The following is a 20,607-nucleotide window of genomic DNA, read 5'->3' on the forward strand; positions in this document are numbered from 1 at the left end:
GAAAGGAAAGAAGGACGAGAGGAAAGAGCGGTCACCCAAGAGCAGCACTACATCGAGTGAGTGGATGGTGAGTGCCCTCACCTACCACTAACATTGTACCCTCTTTTTTTTTAATTAGTCAAATCTTCATACCTGAAGATATTAACCCCTCCTCCCAGTTCATGTTTATTTACATGTATGTAGTTCGCATCAGTTCACATCATATCACACCATTGTTTGCATAGTTGCACTACCCAGCTCCTTCAGATTGCCAGCTAGGCTTTCATCTTTCCTCCACATGGGTGCGTGGGTGGGTAAGACAAAGGGTATTGTGCATTCCCTCATTAGTTAAGGCTTGTGAGCAGCCATGGATGGACCTAAGTCTGCAACATCTCACAGTCACTCCCCACTGCCCACCTCCACACCTATGAAATGTGTTAGGCATGGTTTAACTTGTGATGAAAAAGCTGAGTTATTGAAAAATCTTAGTGGCCCTGAATTTGAATATTCTGATGACTCAGGAAACGAACATCAGGGCAAAGAAAGTGAACATGAGGTCATCACTGAAAACGTGGTGGGTGATACGAAGTTTGCTGAGGAGGAGGGGAGTGGGGCAGCTTGTGGTGTGAAGAGTTGAGTGGGCCGCATGTCCACATTTGCATGGAATGATGGTGTTGGATTTTTTCAATTTTCAGAAATTCATTTATGATCAAAATATACCAACATAGGGGTTACAAACCTCCAACCAGGTACTGTACCTGGGGCGGGTGGTTAAATACAATACTGGTACCAAGCAAGTCAAAGTTATGATATGAAACTAAGAAACATATCTGTAAAGATACTATCTATCTATCTACAGTGCTCGTCAGAAGTATGGGGCGCCCTGCGTCCCTCCTGAGAAACAAACCTTTCAACATTGAAAAAACATATAAATAATGCATTTTATTTACCTTTAGTGCTTCGTAGGGTAGCCTTTACGTTTCTTCACGGACCTGAGACGTCTTGGAAGTGAAAGGGCGAGGCTCCTGAGGTGCTGGAGGGGTATTTTGTCCCAGGAGTCACGAATGGCGGCTTCCAGCTTAGGCAGAGAGCTCACGTCCTTCCCTTGGAGACTCTTCTTTACGAGGTACCAGAGGTTTTCAATCGGGTTGAGGTCTGGGCTATTTCCTGGCCAGTCTGTCATGAATGATACCTCGCAGTCACGAAGCCAATTGGTGACCGATTTGGCCTTGTGAGCAGGTGCACCATCCTGCTGAAACACTCGTGCACCTGTTAGCTCGAAGGAGTCTGGTAAATGATCACACAGAAGCTCCAGGTAAACATCCTGATTCACTCTGAGGTTCTTGGGAAGTACAACAAGCTTCCCCAAACCCTTCCCTGAAAAACAACCCCATACCATGAGTGAATCAGGATGTTTAACTGTGCTTTCTACATACCGTGGGTCAAGTGGGTCACTACCTTTGCATGCTCCTCTGTTACAGGTAACACTAAACGTTGCCTCATCAGACCACAACACTGACAACCATTGCTCCTCACCCCAATTTAGATATTTATTAGCAAAGGCAAGCCTACGAATTCTCTGGCTGCTAGAGAGAAGAGGCTTTTTCACAGCCCTGTGACTTGTGTAACCAAGCTCATGCACCCTACGAGACACTGTTCTCACTGACACCTCACCAAACACTTCTGGGTTGCTCTCCTTAATTTTCCTTGCACTCACACAAGGATTAAACTCCACTGCACGTTTTAAAACATTAACAGACCTTGGGAAGTTTTCCTAGGCCTACCAGACCTCGGTTTCTTTGTGGGAACTTCACCACTGTTTTCCTCCCGAAACCGCGCACACCAACGACGCACTGTCGATCGTCCCACACCAACCAATTCACTAATTTCCTTTGTCTGGTGGCCTGCCTCCTTTAGAGCAATGATCTGGGATATGATTTCACTCAATAGTTCACGGATAGGTGCCATAACAAAGTTTTGAAGGCCAAAACACTGCGGGACACTCGGTAAAAAATGGCGCAATTTGAGAGGGACACTCGGCGGAGTTCCTCTCTCTCAGGCAGCCCGTGGGCAACTGAGGCGGGAACCAACCAGCGCGTCAGAAGGCCTCAGGCTACCGTGACGTCATGCTCGGAGCTCAAACTTGTGGCTCAATTCTTACCCCCAAAAATGGGGTGATTCTTTTTGGGCCATAAGTATTGCGCGCCCGGCGGACATCGCTGAATACTTCTGACGAGCACTGTATAGCCCGACGCCCTAATCCCGCAAAGGGTGGCCGCAGACAAAACGCCTCCAAGTCGCTCTGTCACCCACCATTTGACTACCCTCCCACCAACTCACCCCCCCTCCCTCATATACCACTCAACTCCATCCCTCCACCTCATCATCGGTCTACCCCTCCCTCTCCCTCCCTCCACCTCACCTACATACACCCTCTTAGTCAGTCTTTCATTCTCCATTCTCTTCACATGTCCAAAGATACTACTTCTGGATATTTGTTTTTAATTGTAAGTAAAAGAAGAGTGGTGAATTTGGGTGAAAAGACAGCAAGTAAACAAGTTCAAGATACTGTATTCATTTCTCAGCATCCCAAAGTATGGCGACTATAAGTCACATAAAAATTGGAAATAAGGTGGAACAATGCAGTGGAGAGTGGTGACAAACAGAACTCAAGGGCTCTGTTCATCCATAACCATGTCTTCAATGAGGAGTGCTGAGGACTGGCTGTCTGTGGGACCAAGAGACTCATCACACACATCTGACGAGTGCATCATGGGCTGACCTGGGGATGAAGAAGTCATGAAAGCACAGCAGTCATTAATGAGGTCACTAATGAGCATTGCTGTAATAGAAGTGACTACAGTCCTTCTGTTGTGGTAAATTCCTAAGAGGATGTGGTATCAGAGAACAAATAAATACATTAACTGTATTATAATTCATGCTGTCATAGCAGGATAGAAGATGCAGTCTCCAGGAAAATGAATTAGTTTATACTGACTCTGATAAAGTGAAAGAAAAACTATGAGATGGTTAGAAAGAATGACTAAGTTATTACAAGTAGGATGAATACTATGAGAAATAACAAACAGTACTGTATTGTATGTAAGAATCAAATCATGAAAACATATTGTAACATGTACTAGTTAAGGAACTAAGTTTGTGAATTTCACTGTATTACTGTACTGGAGGTGAAGCTTGTTAATGGGAGACTGTGTAAAGGAAGACTACTGTAAGATTTCATGTGTCTTGGGATGGAAAATAACCATTTCAGGTCAGTGTCCTTCCCTAGCTGAATACTGGTATACTCTCTATTTATGTGGTGATAACAAGCAAAACATCCTAGTGTCCCAGCCATCCTCAAGGGGTAAACTGGGGGTTGGCATCTAATGCAATACATAAGAAGTACCAATATAAGGGTGGTTGAGATGAATGGAGGGACTATAAGTGATAAGTGCAAGGTTACCCGGAATTCTTTTTGTAATGGCAAACCACAAAAGAAAGTCGAGATATGACACTGACTAATAAACACAGACATATGACTACCATATGTATTGCTTTTGTAGTGGTCCTTGGCTCACAGTACTCTGAACTTGGTGGATTACAGATACAGTGTCTATCCACTTCAGCTGGGTACATCCACATAGCATGTTATGTAGGAAAAAAAAAAAAGGTGTGAATGATGTGCATGACATGAGCAGTTATAATAAGTAATCTTTTGATTGCAGTGAATCTGATGGAGTGAAATATGAGCTGAGCAAATTGTCCACTGCAAGCTGAAATACCATATGAACCCATTTATTTTCTGTAATAATTCTGACTGTGATAGTTTCTAGTGGTTTCAGTGCCCTATATTTCTCTCAAGCATTCTAACATTGTCTGATATGTACAATATATATGTACCTGAAACAGTGCAATATAGGTGTGTATTTTGCAGCCAAAGTGTTAACCCATATCACTATGACTGACCTATACTAGAGGCAAGGATGTGGGTATCATTGAGTGGATCGGTTGTTGAGGCTGGCGTGAGGTCTGAGGTGTTGGTGTCTGTGCCGGCCAGTTCACAAGGCAGGTCCAGTGGGGGGATGTTCTCGTCTCCTGCAGGCAGTCAGAAACAGTACTGTATGGCATACAATCAGCAGTCCTTATTGCATGGCATGAATTTCTAAATATCACTACTTTTTTCATGCAAGTGCCACTGTAAACTGCCAAATCAAGTTCATATGTACCATAGTCACAGACCTTTGCCAGGTATTTTTTTTTAATTTACTGCACACTTAGTAACAAAAACGATGCTAAAATACAGTATATATACTGTACCTATATCTATATCTACCTACCTATCTATCTATCTATCTATACATAAATAAATAATTAAATATATTATACACTGATATTTTTTCATTCATTCATCATCCAATCCTATGTTACCCCATGAGGAGCGTAGAAGCCCGGGGCTAGGCAAGTTGGTCCTGACATTTAAGATGAAAGCGACCGGCCTCACTCATCACTGAGTGGCATTATGTGAGCAATAAACCCCAACCACCCCTTGGGTGTAAACCTTCACCGATTCAATCCGACTGGAGCACTGTAATTACCCATTAAACCACCAAGTGCCAAAATTTGGTTATATGGTTACTACCAAGCATAGTAAATAGTTTCCTGGTGTACAGGAAACCATTTGGCTTGTCAATCAGTGCAATCACTCACAGGCAGAAGGAAGAGGAAAGAACGAAGGACAGAAAGACAGAAGAGGGAGTGTAAAGTCACCTGTAGGCAGAAGGATGAGGAAAGAATGAAGGAAAGAAAGACAGAAGAAGATCGAAGAAAAGAAGGATGCAGGAGAGGAAAGGGCAGACACCCGAGAGCTGCACTACACTGAGTGATTGGATGGTGAGTGCCCCCACCTACCACACAATAGATAGATAGATAGATAGATAGACAGACAGATATCCATCCATCCATCATCCAATCCTACGTTGCCCCATGAGGAGCATAGGAGCCCAGGGCTAGGCAGTTGGTCCTGACATTTAAGATGAGAGTGACCAACCTCACTCATCCCTGAGTGGCATTACGTAAGCAATAAACCCCAACCACCCCTTGGATATAAACCTTCACCAGCTCAATCTGATTGGAGCACAATAATTACCCACTAAACCACCAGGCGCCAAAATTTGGTTATAAGGTTACCACCCAGCAGAGTAAATAGTTTCCTGGCGTACAGGAAACCATTTGGCTTGTCACTCAGTGTAGGGTCACCCATAGGCAGAAGGAAGAGGAAAGAATGAAGGAATGAAAGACAGAAGAGGGAGTGTAAAGTCACCCGTAGGCAGAAGGACGAGGAAAGAATGAAGGAAAGAAAGATAGAACAAGATGGAAGGAAAGAAGGACGGAGAAGATGACAGGGCAGACACCCGAGAGCAGCATTACATTGAGTGAGTGGACGGTGAGCGCCCCCACCTACCACATTATATATATATATATATATATATATATATAGAACAAGATGGAAGGAAAGAAGGACGGAGGAGATGACAGGGCAGACACCCGAGAGCAGCACTACATTGAGTGAGTGGACGGTGAGCACCCCCACCTACCACATTATATATATATATATATATATATATATATATGTATCATCTCATCTTATCAACCGTTTGAGTGTCCACTGCAGGACCGGCCTATTCCTACCAAAGTGGGGATGATACAGCCAATGTATCTCTACCATGTGGCTTAGGCTGTCTAGTAAAGATTGTATGTAGGGTGAGAAGTGCTCGTAAGTATAATTGTTGTGTTGGAATGGCTTTGGATGTGTGTGTAGTCTGTGAACCAAGTGTAATTGGCCCGTGCAAGCCAACTGGGTGCAAGCATACTTTACAGTATGTGACACTGGTTCAGCTACAGCATCCCTTGTGTTCGCCAATGCAGTACAGTACATGGCCAGAAGAATGCTCCCAAAGTTTTTACCCTGTCGGGGCGCAAACCCTCATTCTTCAGTGTACAAAAATGCGCACTTTACCACTGTACCACAGAGGCTCTATCTATCTATCTATCTATCTATATATATATATATATATATATACACATATGTATCTATTGCCAGACGCCCCAATCCCATATGGGGTGGCCACAAACAAATCGCCTCCAGGTAGCCCTGTCCCCTGCCATTTCACTGCCCTGCTCCCAACTCACACACCCCTCTCTCATATACCTCTCCACTCCATCCCTCCATCTTATCCTCGGCCTCCCCCTCCCTCTCCCACCTTCCACCTCACTCACATACACTCTCCTCATCAGTCTCTCATCCTCCATCCTCTCCACATGGCCAAACCACCTCAGTGTGTTCCTCCTAACGCTTCCTATCACATCCAGATCCACATCACAACGCTCCATTATATCCTCATTTGTCAGCCTGTCTCTCCATGTAACTCAACAGGCTCCTCTTAAATAACTCATTTCCACTGCTCTCACTCTTGTGTCCCTCCAACAATGTCCAAGCTTCACTTCCATACATTAGAGTTGGTACCAAATACCGTCATGCAGTAACTTTTTCACTTCCATGCTCACTTCCCTGTTTCTTAACACTGCTTTCAAGGAACCAGCAACTTTTCTTCCTGGTTGTACCCTTTCAAGCACTTCACCCTCCAAACTTCCATCCTTATTCATCACACTCCCCAAGTACTTAAACGTACTCACATTTGTCATCTCCTCACCATCCAAACTCGCTGTACATTCACTGGCTTCACCTCTCTCAAAGACCATCACTTTACTCTTCCCTACATTCACCTTTAGATTCTGTTTCTTACACACTTTTCCAAACTCATCCACCAAGCCTTGCAGCTTCCCTTCATCTTCATTTAACAACATAGTATCATCTGCAAACAACAGTACAGGGAGTTTCCAAACACTACCCTCTCTCACTAGGGCCGCTCCAACATCCACTGCCCGACCTTGTATCTCGTTTATTACCCCATCCATGTACAGACTGAACAACCATGGAGACATGACACATCCCTGTTTCAACCCAACTTTCAAAGAGAAAAATTCACTTAGTTCACCATCCACACACACTGCAGCCTTAGCATCATCATACAAACTCACAGCATTCAACAACTTCTCATCTACTCCATATATTCTTAATACTTTCCACAATCCTTGTCTATCCACCCTGTCATATGTTTTCTCCAAATCCATGAAGGCCACATATAACTTTTTACTCTTCTCTAGAAACTTTTCCACTAAAGATCTAAGAATGAATATCTGATCTACACAACCATATATCTATGAGGTCTGCCTGTATACTGTGGTGGAGTTATTTATATTAATACCTTCACTGATGAAATTTATTTTATTGCCACCTCCAGATACTTTTATTCAACTCAGGGAATACCTCTCATACTGAAGAAGTTACAAAAAGCTATATCTTACCAATAATTTACAAAGTTTTCATAAAGTGAACAAAATATGGTGACAGCCACATTAAAATGAAAAAATACAGTACACTGAGTTAGTGGGGTTAAAAATACAGTACACTGAATTAATAGGGTTAATCTTAAGACTAAGTGTTTAATACGTGATTACAGTACATGTTACTAAAGACTTTATTCCTCTCTGTTTAACCATGAAAAACAGTCTGTGGAAAAGTTAGTCCTTGCTACCACCTGAAAATTCTTCCCACAAAATGTAACAAAGCGTCAGTGAGACGGATTAGTTCTGGATACTCCGACATACTCGCATACAGTTCTAACTTTATTGTCCCTTTTTCCCTTACATTTTTATTTTTCTGATATTTCCCAGTATGGGATGGATGTGTAGTCATTGAATGTACAGTGAGGTTGGATGAGGAGGAAATGGAAATATGAGTGTGTTTAAGTACTTGGATAGTGTGATGAGTAAGAATGGAAGTTTAGAGGGTGAAGTGCTTGAAAGGGTACAACAAGGAAGAAAGGTCACTGGTTCCTTGAAAGCAGTGATAAGAAACAGGGAAGTGAGCATGGAAGTGAAAAGTTACTACATGACAGTATTGTGATACCAACTCTAATGTATGGGAGTGAAGCTTGGACCTTGTTGGAGGAAGAGAGAAGTCAAGAGTGAGTGCTGTGGAAATTAGTTATCTGAAAGGAGTATGTGGAGTCACATGGAGAGACAGACTGACAAATGAGGAAGTGAAGGAGAGTTGTGGTGTGGATGTGGATGTGATAGGATGCGTTAGGAGAAACACACTGAGGTGGTTTGGCCATGTGGAGTGGATAGAGAGTGAGAGACTGATGAGGAGAGTGTATGTGAGTGAGATGGAATGGGGCAGAGGGAGGGGGAGGCCAAGGATGAGATGGAGGGATGGAGTGGAGAGGTATATGAGGTATATGAGAGAGGAGGGTGTGAGCTAGGAGCAGGGCAGTGAAATGGTGGGGGACAGGGTGACATGGAGGCGATTTGTTTGTGGCCACCCCTTATGGGATTAAGGCATCTGGCAATAGATATATAGGTAGACAGATAGATAGTCCTTGCAATCTTCTCTCATTCAGTCGTCTCTCATTCTTCTCTCTCACTGATGTACTGTTTAACTCTTTGAGAGAAATAATGAAATCAGTTCCTAGTAATTGTATTGGCAGAAAAGGATATGAGGGGTCGTACATCTTAAGGGCTTAATATGCCATAAACAACATAGGTCAGAAATCACCTCCAAAGCTCAGCACTATTCCGACAATAATATCTCTGTTATAAATAATCCTATGATGTTCGTTTTTGGATGACTTATAATTTTAAGCATGACAAGGATGATGATTATTTGCAAAAATATTAATATTTTCATTTTTCTTTTATTTAATGAAATTCAAGGTAGATTTATGGCCAAACTCGGGTGCAATATCTGGCATATTATATATCCATAATAAATGTCAGTAAGATATATGAAAGATTAATAAACGTTACTCAGTAAAAAGTGATGTCTGTCTATCTGTTTGCCTATCTGTCTGTATGTGTGTGAGTCTGCTGTAAGGTCCTAACAAATCATCAACATAGGAAGAAGCAACTGATGGAACTCAGACTCAGGACAACTCACCAGTAGTGGAGTAGTGGTTGTAGTAGTGGTGCAGTGGTAGGTTTTCCAATCATTATCCTGAGAATAATCCATTTCCAGTCCATGAGTTGTCAATGACGGGGCTGTGGTAGGTGGTGTGGCATGGCACTATGGAGCTGTTGAGGAGCAAGGCTGTACACTGTCACAAAACAGTGTGTTCTCATCAAGATCAGCCTCTGCCTGCTCCTCCTGAACTGGCGTCCCTTGCTGGCGAAGCTCCTGCTGGTGGTCAAGGAGAGACTGGAGCCACTGCCTTGCTTCAGCATCCGCCAGGCTTGTGAGGCTATGCAGGTTGGCACATTTTCTTGTGTTAGATGGCACTCATGAGGGTACTCACATTTGGTGGCACATAGTGGGGATCATCAACACCATACCACCATTCGTATCCCCACCAACAGTACCATAATCACTCAACATACGTGGTTCTTGGCCTGCGGCATAGAAAGACTGAGTGATGTACTGTAACCAACTCCTGAACTGATTCCTGAGGTCCCAGGCAGATTTTCATCGCCATCATTGGAATGGCGAGACATTGTATCACATGATGATGAAAGTTTGTTGATGCCTGAATTATAATGCATGGAATAATCCCGAAGAATAAAAGGGAACATAAGGATCCTTACTAATGCAACCACGAGACACAAGGTACTGGCAGGAGTGACGTCAGCTTTGTGTTCTTCTGGCTGCATGGAGCATGTGGCCAATCAGAAAGGCAGAGCGTCACAGCAGCCACGTTTCCACTGACGCACACTCTCCCAGTTGTCCTCACTGCCCAGAGAGGGGGAACCCCCCCCCCCACCAATACCGTGTGCTGGGCAATGGGATTTTCAGACCTTAAGACTACGAACCAGGCCTTGGCGCTTGAAGTTTGCTGTTGATAGAGGTGGACACAGTAGTCTGTTTTGACTGGCTTTCAACCATACTTCTAGTGTCAGAAGGCCCTTGCATCCATTCCCAAGTTATAGAGGGCAGGTGAAAATAGTGCTATACACCAAAAAACGTTTTTCCCCGGGGGTCACGTGTTTGGCCTTAACTCCTAAAGACCCATGTCTGCCGAACGACATCAGAAAATGTAGCATAAAGTCCTATATTTGTCGATGGTACACAGCTTACCAAAAACTGGCGGTAGGTTGCACTGCCTCTTTTATGAAGTATACGAGACCAAGCCAATGGGAACTACAGTATCTGGTGGGGTATGGCCAGGTTTAGCCTCTAGAGGAGGTGGGGTGACCTCCCCCTGCTATCTCACTGCCTACCTCTGCCCCACTGGGCTCTCTTCTCATTATGGTTTCCCAACCACCCATACTCCCATATATCCCCTGGATACCATAGCTGATGTGTGTATGCACAACCATAAACTTTATTTTCCTTTCATGATCATTATTTCGCCTTGTTTTATGCCTAGGAATATATATTATATTGTTTACAGTTATGTTTGTATGGTTGTAAGCCACGATCTGGCAGATTCAACTATTTATTTATTTATTTATTTATCTTTTTCTTTTTACAGTCATCAGTACGATAACCGTAGGACATATGAGGGTGATATACATTTTCAGGGGTGTAAGCTCAAGCTCTTGAAATCTGTAAGAAAAAAATTACGATCCGAGAAAACTGAAAAATCAGACCCTAATTGTGGTTCTGGGGATAGGTGCTCTGAGAAATTTGTGGTCTTTAGGGGTTAAGACACACAACCCCTCAAATAATACAACAAAAGGAATTAAACTTTCGGAGTTTAAGTGCTTGGCAATTGATATCTAAAGGTTAATAATCTATACTGGACCAATGTTTTCCATTCATCATTTAGTCATTATAATATTAAGCCTGCACTCTCAAACTGAGGCTGCCTATGATACAACTGATGGTTCTGTATGTTTGACTAGCCAAGCACCAAAACCTGGAGACTGGCAACTTTAAAGCTGCAATATGAATTTTGTTCAAACACTTCTAAGTGACCTTCCTCAAAACCCTTCATGTCAGAAAAACATTCCCACTTATACCATCACACCAGTGGAGGTAAGCTGAGCCATAAAATATAAAAATAAATGAATAAATAAAAATACCTATAAAACTTGTAGGAGTGTGAGTTTAAATTTGGCCTGTAAAATACTTGCAACTTAGTCTAACAGTATTGAGCGATGACTGGTTAATATCCACATTTCATTCTTAAGATCTAGTGCCTTTTCTACTCCATTTATCAATAATCTACCTTGAAATGCTGGTGTCTGTGTCATGAGCTGGTCCATGACTGTGTTGAGAAGTGTGGTGGCAGTGGTGTCATCTCGGTTGAGGGAGAGAGCTTTGTGTAGAGACACCACTGCTCCCTCAAAGTCCCCCAACAGAGATTGGACTAAGCCCATTGCTGAGTAAGTTGATGAGTCACCTGGGCATAAACGTAATGCCTGGTGGGAAACAAATCTGACAATAATGGGGTGAGTTTATGGGCAGAAGGGAATGTGTGCATGAATGAATGCACATGTAGGACCTCCAAGTTCCCTGGCAGGATTATATGTCTGGGAGGATATGGATAATGGTTATAAACTTAGTAATATTTGTGTACTTTTTTTTCTAAATTAAAGCAGAGGTAATCAAATCATCTACATAAACATCTATCAATGACTTGGGTAACAACTCTCAATATGTTCAATACCACATCCATAATAATATAAAATTTGGACAAAAATTTCATCATCATCATCCAGACTTCCATTTCCACCCTAGGGCAGGGTGAAGAGTAGCACATCCAGACAGCCCAAGTTTGCCCAGTCCAATGGGCCACACTTCCATTCACTTAACATTCAAGCCCTCAGAATCCTGGCTCTATCTGGTACACCAAAAACATTCACCACATTCTGTAGCTTCACATAAAGATATCAGACAGAGTCAATCCGGACGCTGTCACATTCAAAAGGGATGCCATATCCCTGATCATGCACTTCTCACAACATCCATCCTGCCAGCTCGATCTCTTGTCAGTCCCCTAGCCTCACCAACTTCCATACTTCTCTTCCTCACATACTCATCCACCATATCTTTCTACCTTCTCCTTGGTCTACCTTGCCTCCTTCCTCCTTCAAATTCACTCAGATATACCTTTTTCACCATTCTATTTTATCCATTCTCTCCACATGACCATACCATCTCAGTACACTCTCTTCAAAAAATTAACTAAATTTCCTAACCTACCTTACTCTTTATCCATCCAACCACCAACCTCCCTTCTAGTCTATCCACTACTCCAGTGTCCCACCTATAGCCACCCACATAGTCACCTACCTGTTGATGGAAGTGAAGGGCTTCCTGGTGTTTCTGCAGCTTCCGACAGGTGTGGGCCAAGTTATTTAGCAGTGAGGCCCACTTCTCAGACAGCATCACTCCACTCCCCTCCACCACTGACACTGCCTGACGAAGGTATGCTTCTGCTGATGTGTATCTGGTGGAGAGGCAAGAGTACTGGAGGTGAGATGTGATGAGATCAAGTTACGGTAAAACTGGTGTGGTAACATGAGTTGGTATAAAGGGTAGCAGTTTGGTGGCAAAGTTAGGCAAGAGGTGGAGTGAGTGGTGTGAGGTAAAATGGTTAGAGGTGATGAAAGGTGAGGCAATACACAGGGGTATGCTGAGGTGATAATACTGTATGAGGTAAAGCAAGGCTAGGTGAGGTAAAGTAAAGCCAGGCAAGGTGAAACAACAAAATACAAGGTTAGACAAATTAAGCTGAGGCAGATAATGTGCTTAAGTTTAATGTGATTACTCATATATGTGTTTACAGTTTTACAGTTTAAAATATAATGGACATACTTGTGTGAAGCTCGTTTAGGATAAACTATGCCTAGTTGCATTTGTTGTTGCCCCTGTTTCATTCATATAAGTACCTTCCTTTACATGAGTCAGTTCTCTGATACATATGGGAATATCAAGGCTAAACCTCTGTGCTAGGTGAGGTAAAGTAAAGCCAGGCAAGGTGAAACAATGAAATACAAGGTTAGACAAATTATGCTGAGGCAGATAATGTGCTTAAGTTTAATGTGATTACCCATATATGTGTTTACAGTTTCACAATTTAAAATATAATGTACATACCTGTGTGATGCTCGTTTAGGATAAACTATGCCTAATTGCATTTGTTGTTGCCCCTGTTACATTTATATAAGTACCTTCCTTTACATGAGTCAGTTCCCTGATACATATTGGAATATCAAGGATAAACCTCTGTGCTGTGTACCAAAGCAGTGCAGTATCCCTCGACTTCCTTTCAGCTGAGTAAGATCATCTGGCAATAGTCAGACTGATATACTCAAGTCAGGCCCTGCTCTCCTGATGTTCACTTCGTCACTTAATGCCTGTAGTCATGACTTGCTTCCATCTCTCAGAAACAGGAACCAAATTTCTCTCTATTACTCTTTTGTTTCAACAATGTGTGTGCAAATAACTGGTAAACTGCCCCACTTCTATGAACCTGTACATTACATTACCTAATTTACATAACATTAACATCATAATGGCCGGATTAATCACTCGATCATGATAATCAAAGACGGTAAATAAAACCCACGCTTGCAGACAGAGAATACATTTACCAAACAGTTTCGGTGGTTACTCTTGATAAAAATGAATATGAAAATAAAATGAACCATCTTTTGAGTGATACCACAACATACGAAAAATTACAGTCCTCCCCCTTAAAGAGACTTCCATCAGCATTTAACAAAAAAGTTAAAGAGGTGCAGAAAAATGTGCCTAATGCAGATGTCAATAAGTTCATTCAAATCATCCCAAAATTACCATAGGTATATGGATTACCAAAGACCCACAAAGACAGCATTTCACTGTGACCCAAAATTTTACAGTGTGGGTGTTTTACAGACAAGTCATCACAGTTTCCTGCAAATAAATTACCCTCCGTAGTTGGTACAGTATCCTCAGCACACGTAAAGAACTCTTCGGATTTTATAAACAATAATTAAATCAACTGACCTTTTCTCCGGTAAAATGGTTAGCCTCGATGTTAATTCATTGTTGACCAAAGTTCCCATTAATGATGTTTTGGAATTTCTGGCTAACAAACCGCCAGAATGTGATCCTGATCTGGGTATGCCAGCTGACTGTTTCATAGAACTTGCAAAATTCTGTGACTTCGAATGCTTTTTCATTCAACAACAACTTCTACAGTACATGCAACGTTTTGGTATGGGTATGGATTCTCCACTGTCATCCATTTTAAGCAATTTATATACGAAGTATTATGAAACGGAACTACTGCCATGAGTTTCTCCCCCTCAGCTCATTTATTTTCGTAATGATGATGACATATTTTCATTTTGGCCTTTTTTTTGTACACCTAAATAATCTTGCTCCCTCCATTAAATTTAAAGTTAAGTGGGAGAACGGGGATGTTCTTCCTTTTCTTGATGTACTGGTGATGAAGAAAAATAATTCACTTTGCCTTCAGGTGTACAGGAAACCAACCAGTTGTAACTTGTTCATTCATTATTTTTCATATCATCAGCCTGCCACAAAACTGTCTGTTATCTCATTAATGATCCTTGACCTCTAAAAGACAGGTGTCCACATGTGCTGTTCAAGGGTACTAGGGTCAAAAAGACAGGTGTCTGCATATGCAGTCATGTCCCCTCCATCCCCCCACACCCACCCCACCTTCCACCACCCCTCACCCTTCCCACCCCCACCCCCTCTGATCCCCCCTGCCCCTACTCCCCCCACCCCAAACCCTCACTGCCCCCTACCATCCCTAACCCTCACCCTTCCACCACCCCCACCCTCCCCACTCCCAACTCCCCACCACCACCCCCACAGCCCTCACCACCCACCCCTCACAGCCCCTACCACCCACCCACCATGCTCCCTACCACCCACTACCCTTCCATCCTCCCAACCATCCCCACCCTCCCACAATCCCCCCATCATCCCCATCACCTGTCCCCCACCTCTTACCCACCACCATCTACCCCCAACCCCCTATGCCTTAGCCTTCCCACCTCCCAAGCTCCCCCACCCCCCAAAATCACTCCACCCCTCCAACCTCCACTGCCACCCCCGTCCCCTACCCACCATCCCACCCTCCTCCCCACCCCCCCACTTCCCAACCCCACTCATCACCCCCCCATCTGCACCCACCACCCACACCCACCCCCACCTCCACCAACCACCCAGCCCACCCCCCCACACCACACCACAACCCCCACCACCACCACCCCAAACCCCCCCACCACATCGCACCCACCGACTATGCCCATCCTGAGTGTATGTCAAAACATTCCGATGCCCGTCTTCTAAGGGTTAAAGCCCTTAAAATTTGCAGTACAGAACATGCACAAGAAGAAAATAATCTCATTTGGGAAACCTTTCAAAACTTAAGGTACCCCACATGGTTCATAAAAAAAGCATACCTTAAAGCTAGGCAACCTTACTACACCTTGGTCTCAATCAACGCACCTATATGGTGGATGTGCGAGTGCGCACTATTTGATATCACACTAATTGAGAATGAGAGGGCAAGAGAGGGAGTATGTCTGATGATAAGCAAGAAGTGGAAGGAGAATATAAGAGAGTATGGAACAGTGGGTGCAAGGATTGTATGGGTGAGGATGAAAGTAGGTATACAAGCGTGGGCGATTGTATATGTGTATGCTCCAACAGAGGATCGAGTGGCAAGAGTGAAAGATGAGTTTTGGGCGAGAGTGGAAGCATGTATGGACAAGTTTGGGAGGAGCAAGAGAGTGCTGTTGATTGGAGACATGAATGGCAAAGTTGGGAATGTACGAGTAGATGGAGTGGTTGGTCAGTGGGGTGTGCCAGCTGAAGTAGATGGGAATGGTAGTGCTTTGGTGGACATCTGTGCTGGTAAGGGGTTGGCAATAGCCAACACCTACTTTCGTCATAAGATGATCCACCAGTATACATGGAGAGTAATGAGGAGGATGGATGGAGAACTTGTTGAACGAAAGGAAATGATAGACTACGTGTGTGTGGATGAGCGAATGAGAAGACAAGTGTTGGATGCAAGGGTGTGGAGAGGGTGGGGGAATGGAGTCTCAGACCATCACTTAGTGATGGCCAAGGTAGAGCTGCAAAGAAAGTGGTTGAGGAGACGAAGGGGAAGACAGGAGGAAGCAGCTCCTGTGAGAAGAGTGGAGAAATTGCAAGATAATGAGAAAAGGACAGAGTATAAGAGCATAGTGGAAGAAAGATTGGGAAGGTATGAGCTAGAGCAGATGGAAGGGGTGGAAGACGTATGTAAGATATTCACGGAAGAGATAAGCGCAGCGTGTGAGGCGGTTTGTGGAGTGAGGAGGAGGTGCAAGGGTGTGCAAGGGACAGCATGGTGGAATGATGAGGTGAAACGAGCTGTGGAACAAAAGAAGAAGGCATATGGTGAATGGTTGGCGAGTAGAGGTAGGGGAGAAGATGAGAGAGAGAAGAGAGAGGTATATGTGAGCAGGAGAAGGGAGGTTAAGAGACTGGTGAAGGAAAATAAGAAGAAAGTGGATGAAGAGTTTGGGAGGAATCTGAGTGTGAAATGGAGGGAGAGTAAGAAATTATTTTGGAAGGAGGTAAAGAAAGTAAGGCAGTGTGAAAGGGGAAATAGTAGAGGAGTGAAAGATAGGAATAATAGATTGTTGGTGGAGAAGAGAGAGAAATTGAGGAGATGGAAGGAGCACTTTGAGGATTTGTTGAATGTAGAAAGTGAGAGCAGTGTGAGTATAAGTGGTTGGGGAATGGCTGGGAGAAGAAGAGATGAGAGGAGGGAGGAAGAGATCAGTAGGTCGGAAGTAGTGGAAGCGATGAAGAAGATTAAGCTGGGAAAGGCCCCAGGAATTGATGGAGTGTGTGGTGAAATGCTTAGGTATGGAGGTGAGATTGTTGTGGAGTGGATATGGAAGTTGTGTAGATTGGCTTGGGAAGACGGAAGGGCTCCAGAGGACTGGAAATCAGTTATAATTGTTCCTCTGTACAAAGGAAAAGGGGAGAGAGAAGTATGTGGTAACCATAGGGGTATTTGCCTTCTTAGTGTGACTGGTAAAATATATGGTAGAATACTCATTGATAGGGTTAGGCATATGACAGAGAAGTTAGTTGGAGAAGAACAAGGGGGATTTAGGAAGGGAAAAGGGTGTGTAGATCAGATATTTGTTCTAAGATGTTTAGTGGAGAAGTATCTAGAGAAGGGAAGGAAAGTGTATGCTGCCTTCATGGACTTGGAGAAAGCTTATGACAGAATAGATAGGCAAGGTATGTGGAAGGTATTAAGAATATATGGAGTGGAGGGGAAATTGTTGAGTGGTGTGAAGAGTATGTACGAGGGAGCTAGGGCTACGGTGCGAGTGGATGGTGAGCTGAGTGAGTTCTTTGATCTCAATGTGGGACTGAAACAGGGGTGTGTGATGTCCCCATGGCTGTTTAATATATATATGGATGGGGTTGTAAAGGAGGTGCAAGGTAGGGCAGTGGATGTGGGGGTGGCCCTAATGAATGAGGGTGAGATTTGGAAGCTTCCGGTGTTGCTGTTTGCTGATGATACAGTATTGTTGAGTGAAGATGAATGGGAGTTGCAAGGTTTGGTGAATGAATTTGGGACAGTGTGTAGGAGGAGGAAGCTGAAAGTTAATGTAAACAAAAGTAAAGTTATGGTGTTTGAGAGGAATGAAGTCACAGAGTGTGCAGTGAGGTTGGATGGTGAGGATATGGAGAATGTGAGTGCATTCAAGTACTTGGGTAGTGTGATGAGTAAGGATGGAACTTTGGGGGATGAAGTACGTGAAAGGATACAGCAGGGAAGAAAGGTTGTTGGTACACTGAAAGCAGTGATGAGAAATAGGGAGGTGAGTATGGAAGTTAAGAAGTCACTGCATGATGGTATTGTGATCCCTACCCTGACGTATGGAAGCGAAGCGTGGACCTTGCAAGAGGGGAACAAGTCAAGAGTGAGAGCAGTGGAAATGAGTTACTTGAGAGGAGCATGTGGAGTGACGTGGAGGGACAGGCTGACGAATGAAGAAGTGAAGGAACGTTGTGGGGTAGATGTGGATGTGGTTGAAAAGATTAGGAGAAATACACTGAGGTGGTTTGGACATGTGGAGAGAATGGAGAATGAAAGACTGACTAAGAGGGTGTATGTAGGTGAGGTGGAGGGAGGGAGAGGGAGGGGTAGACCGAGGATGAGGTGGAGGGATGGAGTTGAGAGGTATATGAGGGAGGGGGGGGTGAGTTGGGGGGAGGGGAGTCAAATGGTGGGTGACAGAGTGACTTGGAGGTGTTTTGTCTGCGGCCACCCTTTGCGGGATTAGGGCGTCGGGCTATAGATAGACAGATAGATAGACTAATTGATACACATATCTTATGGGGAAAAACTCATTTGGTGGATGAGTGATGCCAACTATAGGGGTTAAACTTTTAAACACTAATAATTACCCTAGTACTAAATAACAGTTTATGTGCATACATGCACATATGTACACATGCCCTCGATGAGCTGGTTTAAACCAGTTTGCTCTCTCTCTCTCTCTCTCTCAAATAATACAAAGTACAGTAATACGTATCCAAATCACACTGAAATCACATGAGTGGCTGAAAGTATTATTTTATATTATATTGTTAATTATTGTGATAAAATCCAAGTGCGTTAGTGATATTTCTGCGATAATCAGAGAAGTCATATGCTAAGCACATTAGTTAACGAACATTTTTGCGGTTGCAAACTGTGCAGCTATGCTATAAAATGACTTATGACATTATATCAACAAGTTTTATACATGTAAGTGGTAATACAAGTCGTTCATGAAGTTTGGTAAGTTTGTAATGATTTTCCTCACACTGCTACCGTTTCGCTAAAGTCTAGCGTAAACAACGCGGAATATCGTAATAAAATCATACGAGACTTGCTAGAAGCGTTTTATTTTTTTTATTATTGTAATTACTTAGTGGTGGGTGGGGGTGCTCACCATCCACTCACTCGATGTAGTGCTGCTGTTGGGTGTGTACCCTTTCCTCTCCTCCATCCTTCTTTCCTTCCATCCTCTTGAACACCAGGAAACCATTTACTAAGCTGGGTGGTAACCATATAACCAAATTTTGGCGCCTGGTGGTTTAGTGGGTAATTATTGCACTCCAATCGGATTGAGCCGGTGAAGGTTTATATCCAAGGGGTGGTTGGGGTTGATTGCTCATGTAATGCCACTCAGGGATGAGTGAGGCTGGTCACTCTCATCTTAAATGTCGGGACCGATTGCCTAGCCCCGGGCTCCTATGCTCCTCATGGGGCAATATCGGATTGGATGATGGATGGATGGATTGTAATTACTGTGATAAGGTAACGTGGCAGTAACCATATTTTGTATGGAAAAAATCTTGTGGTTTCTGGGCAACTGTATTTCCTGCATCAGACGGTCAAAACACACCTTGTATTCTCTCAAATCGTTCTCTGGGCATGGAGTGCCTACGGACATGCAGTTTGTTGCAAACAATAGTAGAAAGACTGACATTTGTCTGACAAAAATTTTAGCTCTCAAGATTAAGGACAAGTAGGTTAAAATACGAGTTCAAAACACGTTTTTTTTTTCCGTTTCTCCACACTGAGCACATTTAGTAGGTTGTCGTCATGGCCGCCGCAGCCAAAGGGTTAGGGCATCTACAGCAGCCAAGATTCGGCTGAGCTGCGTCATGAAGAGCTCTCTTGGTGTTTCTGGTGTTGCTGCCATCGGTGTAACCTCCTCTTGTCTCACCTCTTGTAATGCATCGTCGATAGATGCTGCAGTAATCACATCTTCTGCTGTGATGGCACCAGTATTGTTAATTTTGTACCTAAAAACCCCGCCACAGAAAAGAAACCCTTCCTCACTCTGCTTTATGTTGCAGACTTGAATATGCTTACGTTAATAGGTCGAAGTAGTGATGTAAATACTGTATAGAATTTAGGTATACTTCCACCATCTGATCAATGTTAGTAAAAAACAAATGTACAACATATTCAGAAGCAGGCATATATATACAAAATTCCTTGCAAGATGGTGAACTAGTTTACATAGGACAAACAGGTTGAAGTTTGGAAACACACATCAAGGAACACAAATACAGTAATGACTCAATTATCCAGACATTATAGAGCCAAAGGCATGCCTGGGTAGTGGCAACATCCGGATAATGAACACTATTCTCCCTACTACACCCAGACCCTACCTATACCCAACCCCCAACCTATACCTAACCTATTTGTACATTACCTATGTTAACTTTGGCAGTGTTTTCCAATCATTCAGGCATATTTAGACAACAAAATACATGGAGGAATTTCTAAAGTAATGCTAAACCATAAAAAAAAAAAAAAAATAACTGAAACCCTAAAAACACCCTACCTATTCACTACTATATGTAGAGTACCCCTCCTAATTTCGGTTTTCAGGTCAATCTGCCATATTCAGACATCAAAACACACATATGAATATCCAAAGCAATGCTACACACCAAGAAAACCATAAAAAAAACACTGAAAACCAAAAACACACCTTATCTATACACTACCATATGTACAGTAC

General features: G+C 43.3%; 1 protein-coding gene across 1 annotated transcript in view; it reads right to left on the reverse strand.

The window, feature by feature from the left end:
• Positions 1-2,559: 2,559 nt before the first annotated feature.
• Positions 2,560-20,607, reverse strand: part of Cdc16 (cell division cycle protein 16) — a 44,542-nt gene continuing 26,494 nt past the window's right edge. Inside the window, exons 9-12 of the mRNA XM_080274411.1 lie at positions 12,332-12,488; positions 11,265-11,457; positions 3,946-4,074; positions 2,560-2,761 (exon numbers count right to left, since the gene is read on the reverse strand). Of these exons, the coding sequence (XP_080130537.1) occupies positions 2,649-2,761; positions 3,946-4,074; positions 11,265-11,457; positions 12,332-12,488 (592 nt within the window). The 3' untranslated portion in view covers positions 2,560-2,648. The remainder of the gene's footprint in view (positions 2,762-3,945; positions 4,075-11,264; positions 11,458-12,331; positions 12,489-20,607) is intronic.

Source organism: Coenobita brevimanus, chromosome 57, assembly GCF_032717465.1.
Source record: "Coenobita brevimanus isolate Jiangsu-jjx chromosome 57, ASM3271746v2, whole genome shotgun sequence".
In the NCBI taxonomy this organism is placed as follows: Eukaryota; Metazoa; Arthropoda; class Malacostraca; order Decapoda; family Coenobitidae; genus Coenobita; species Coenobita brevimanus.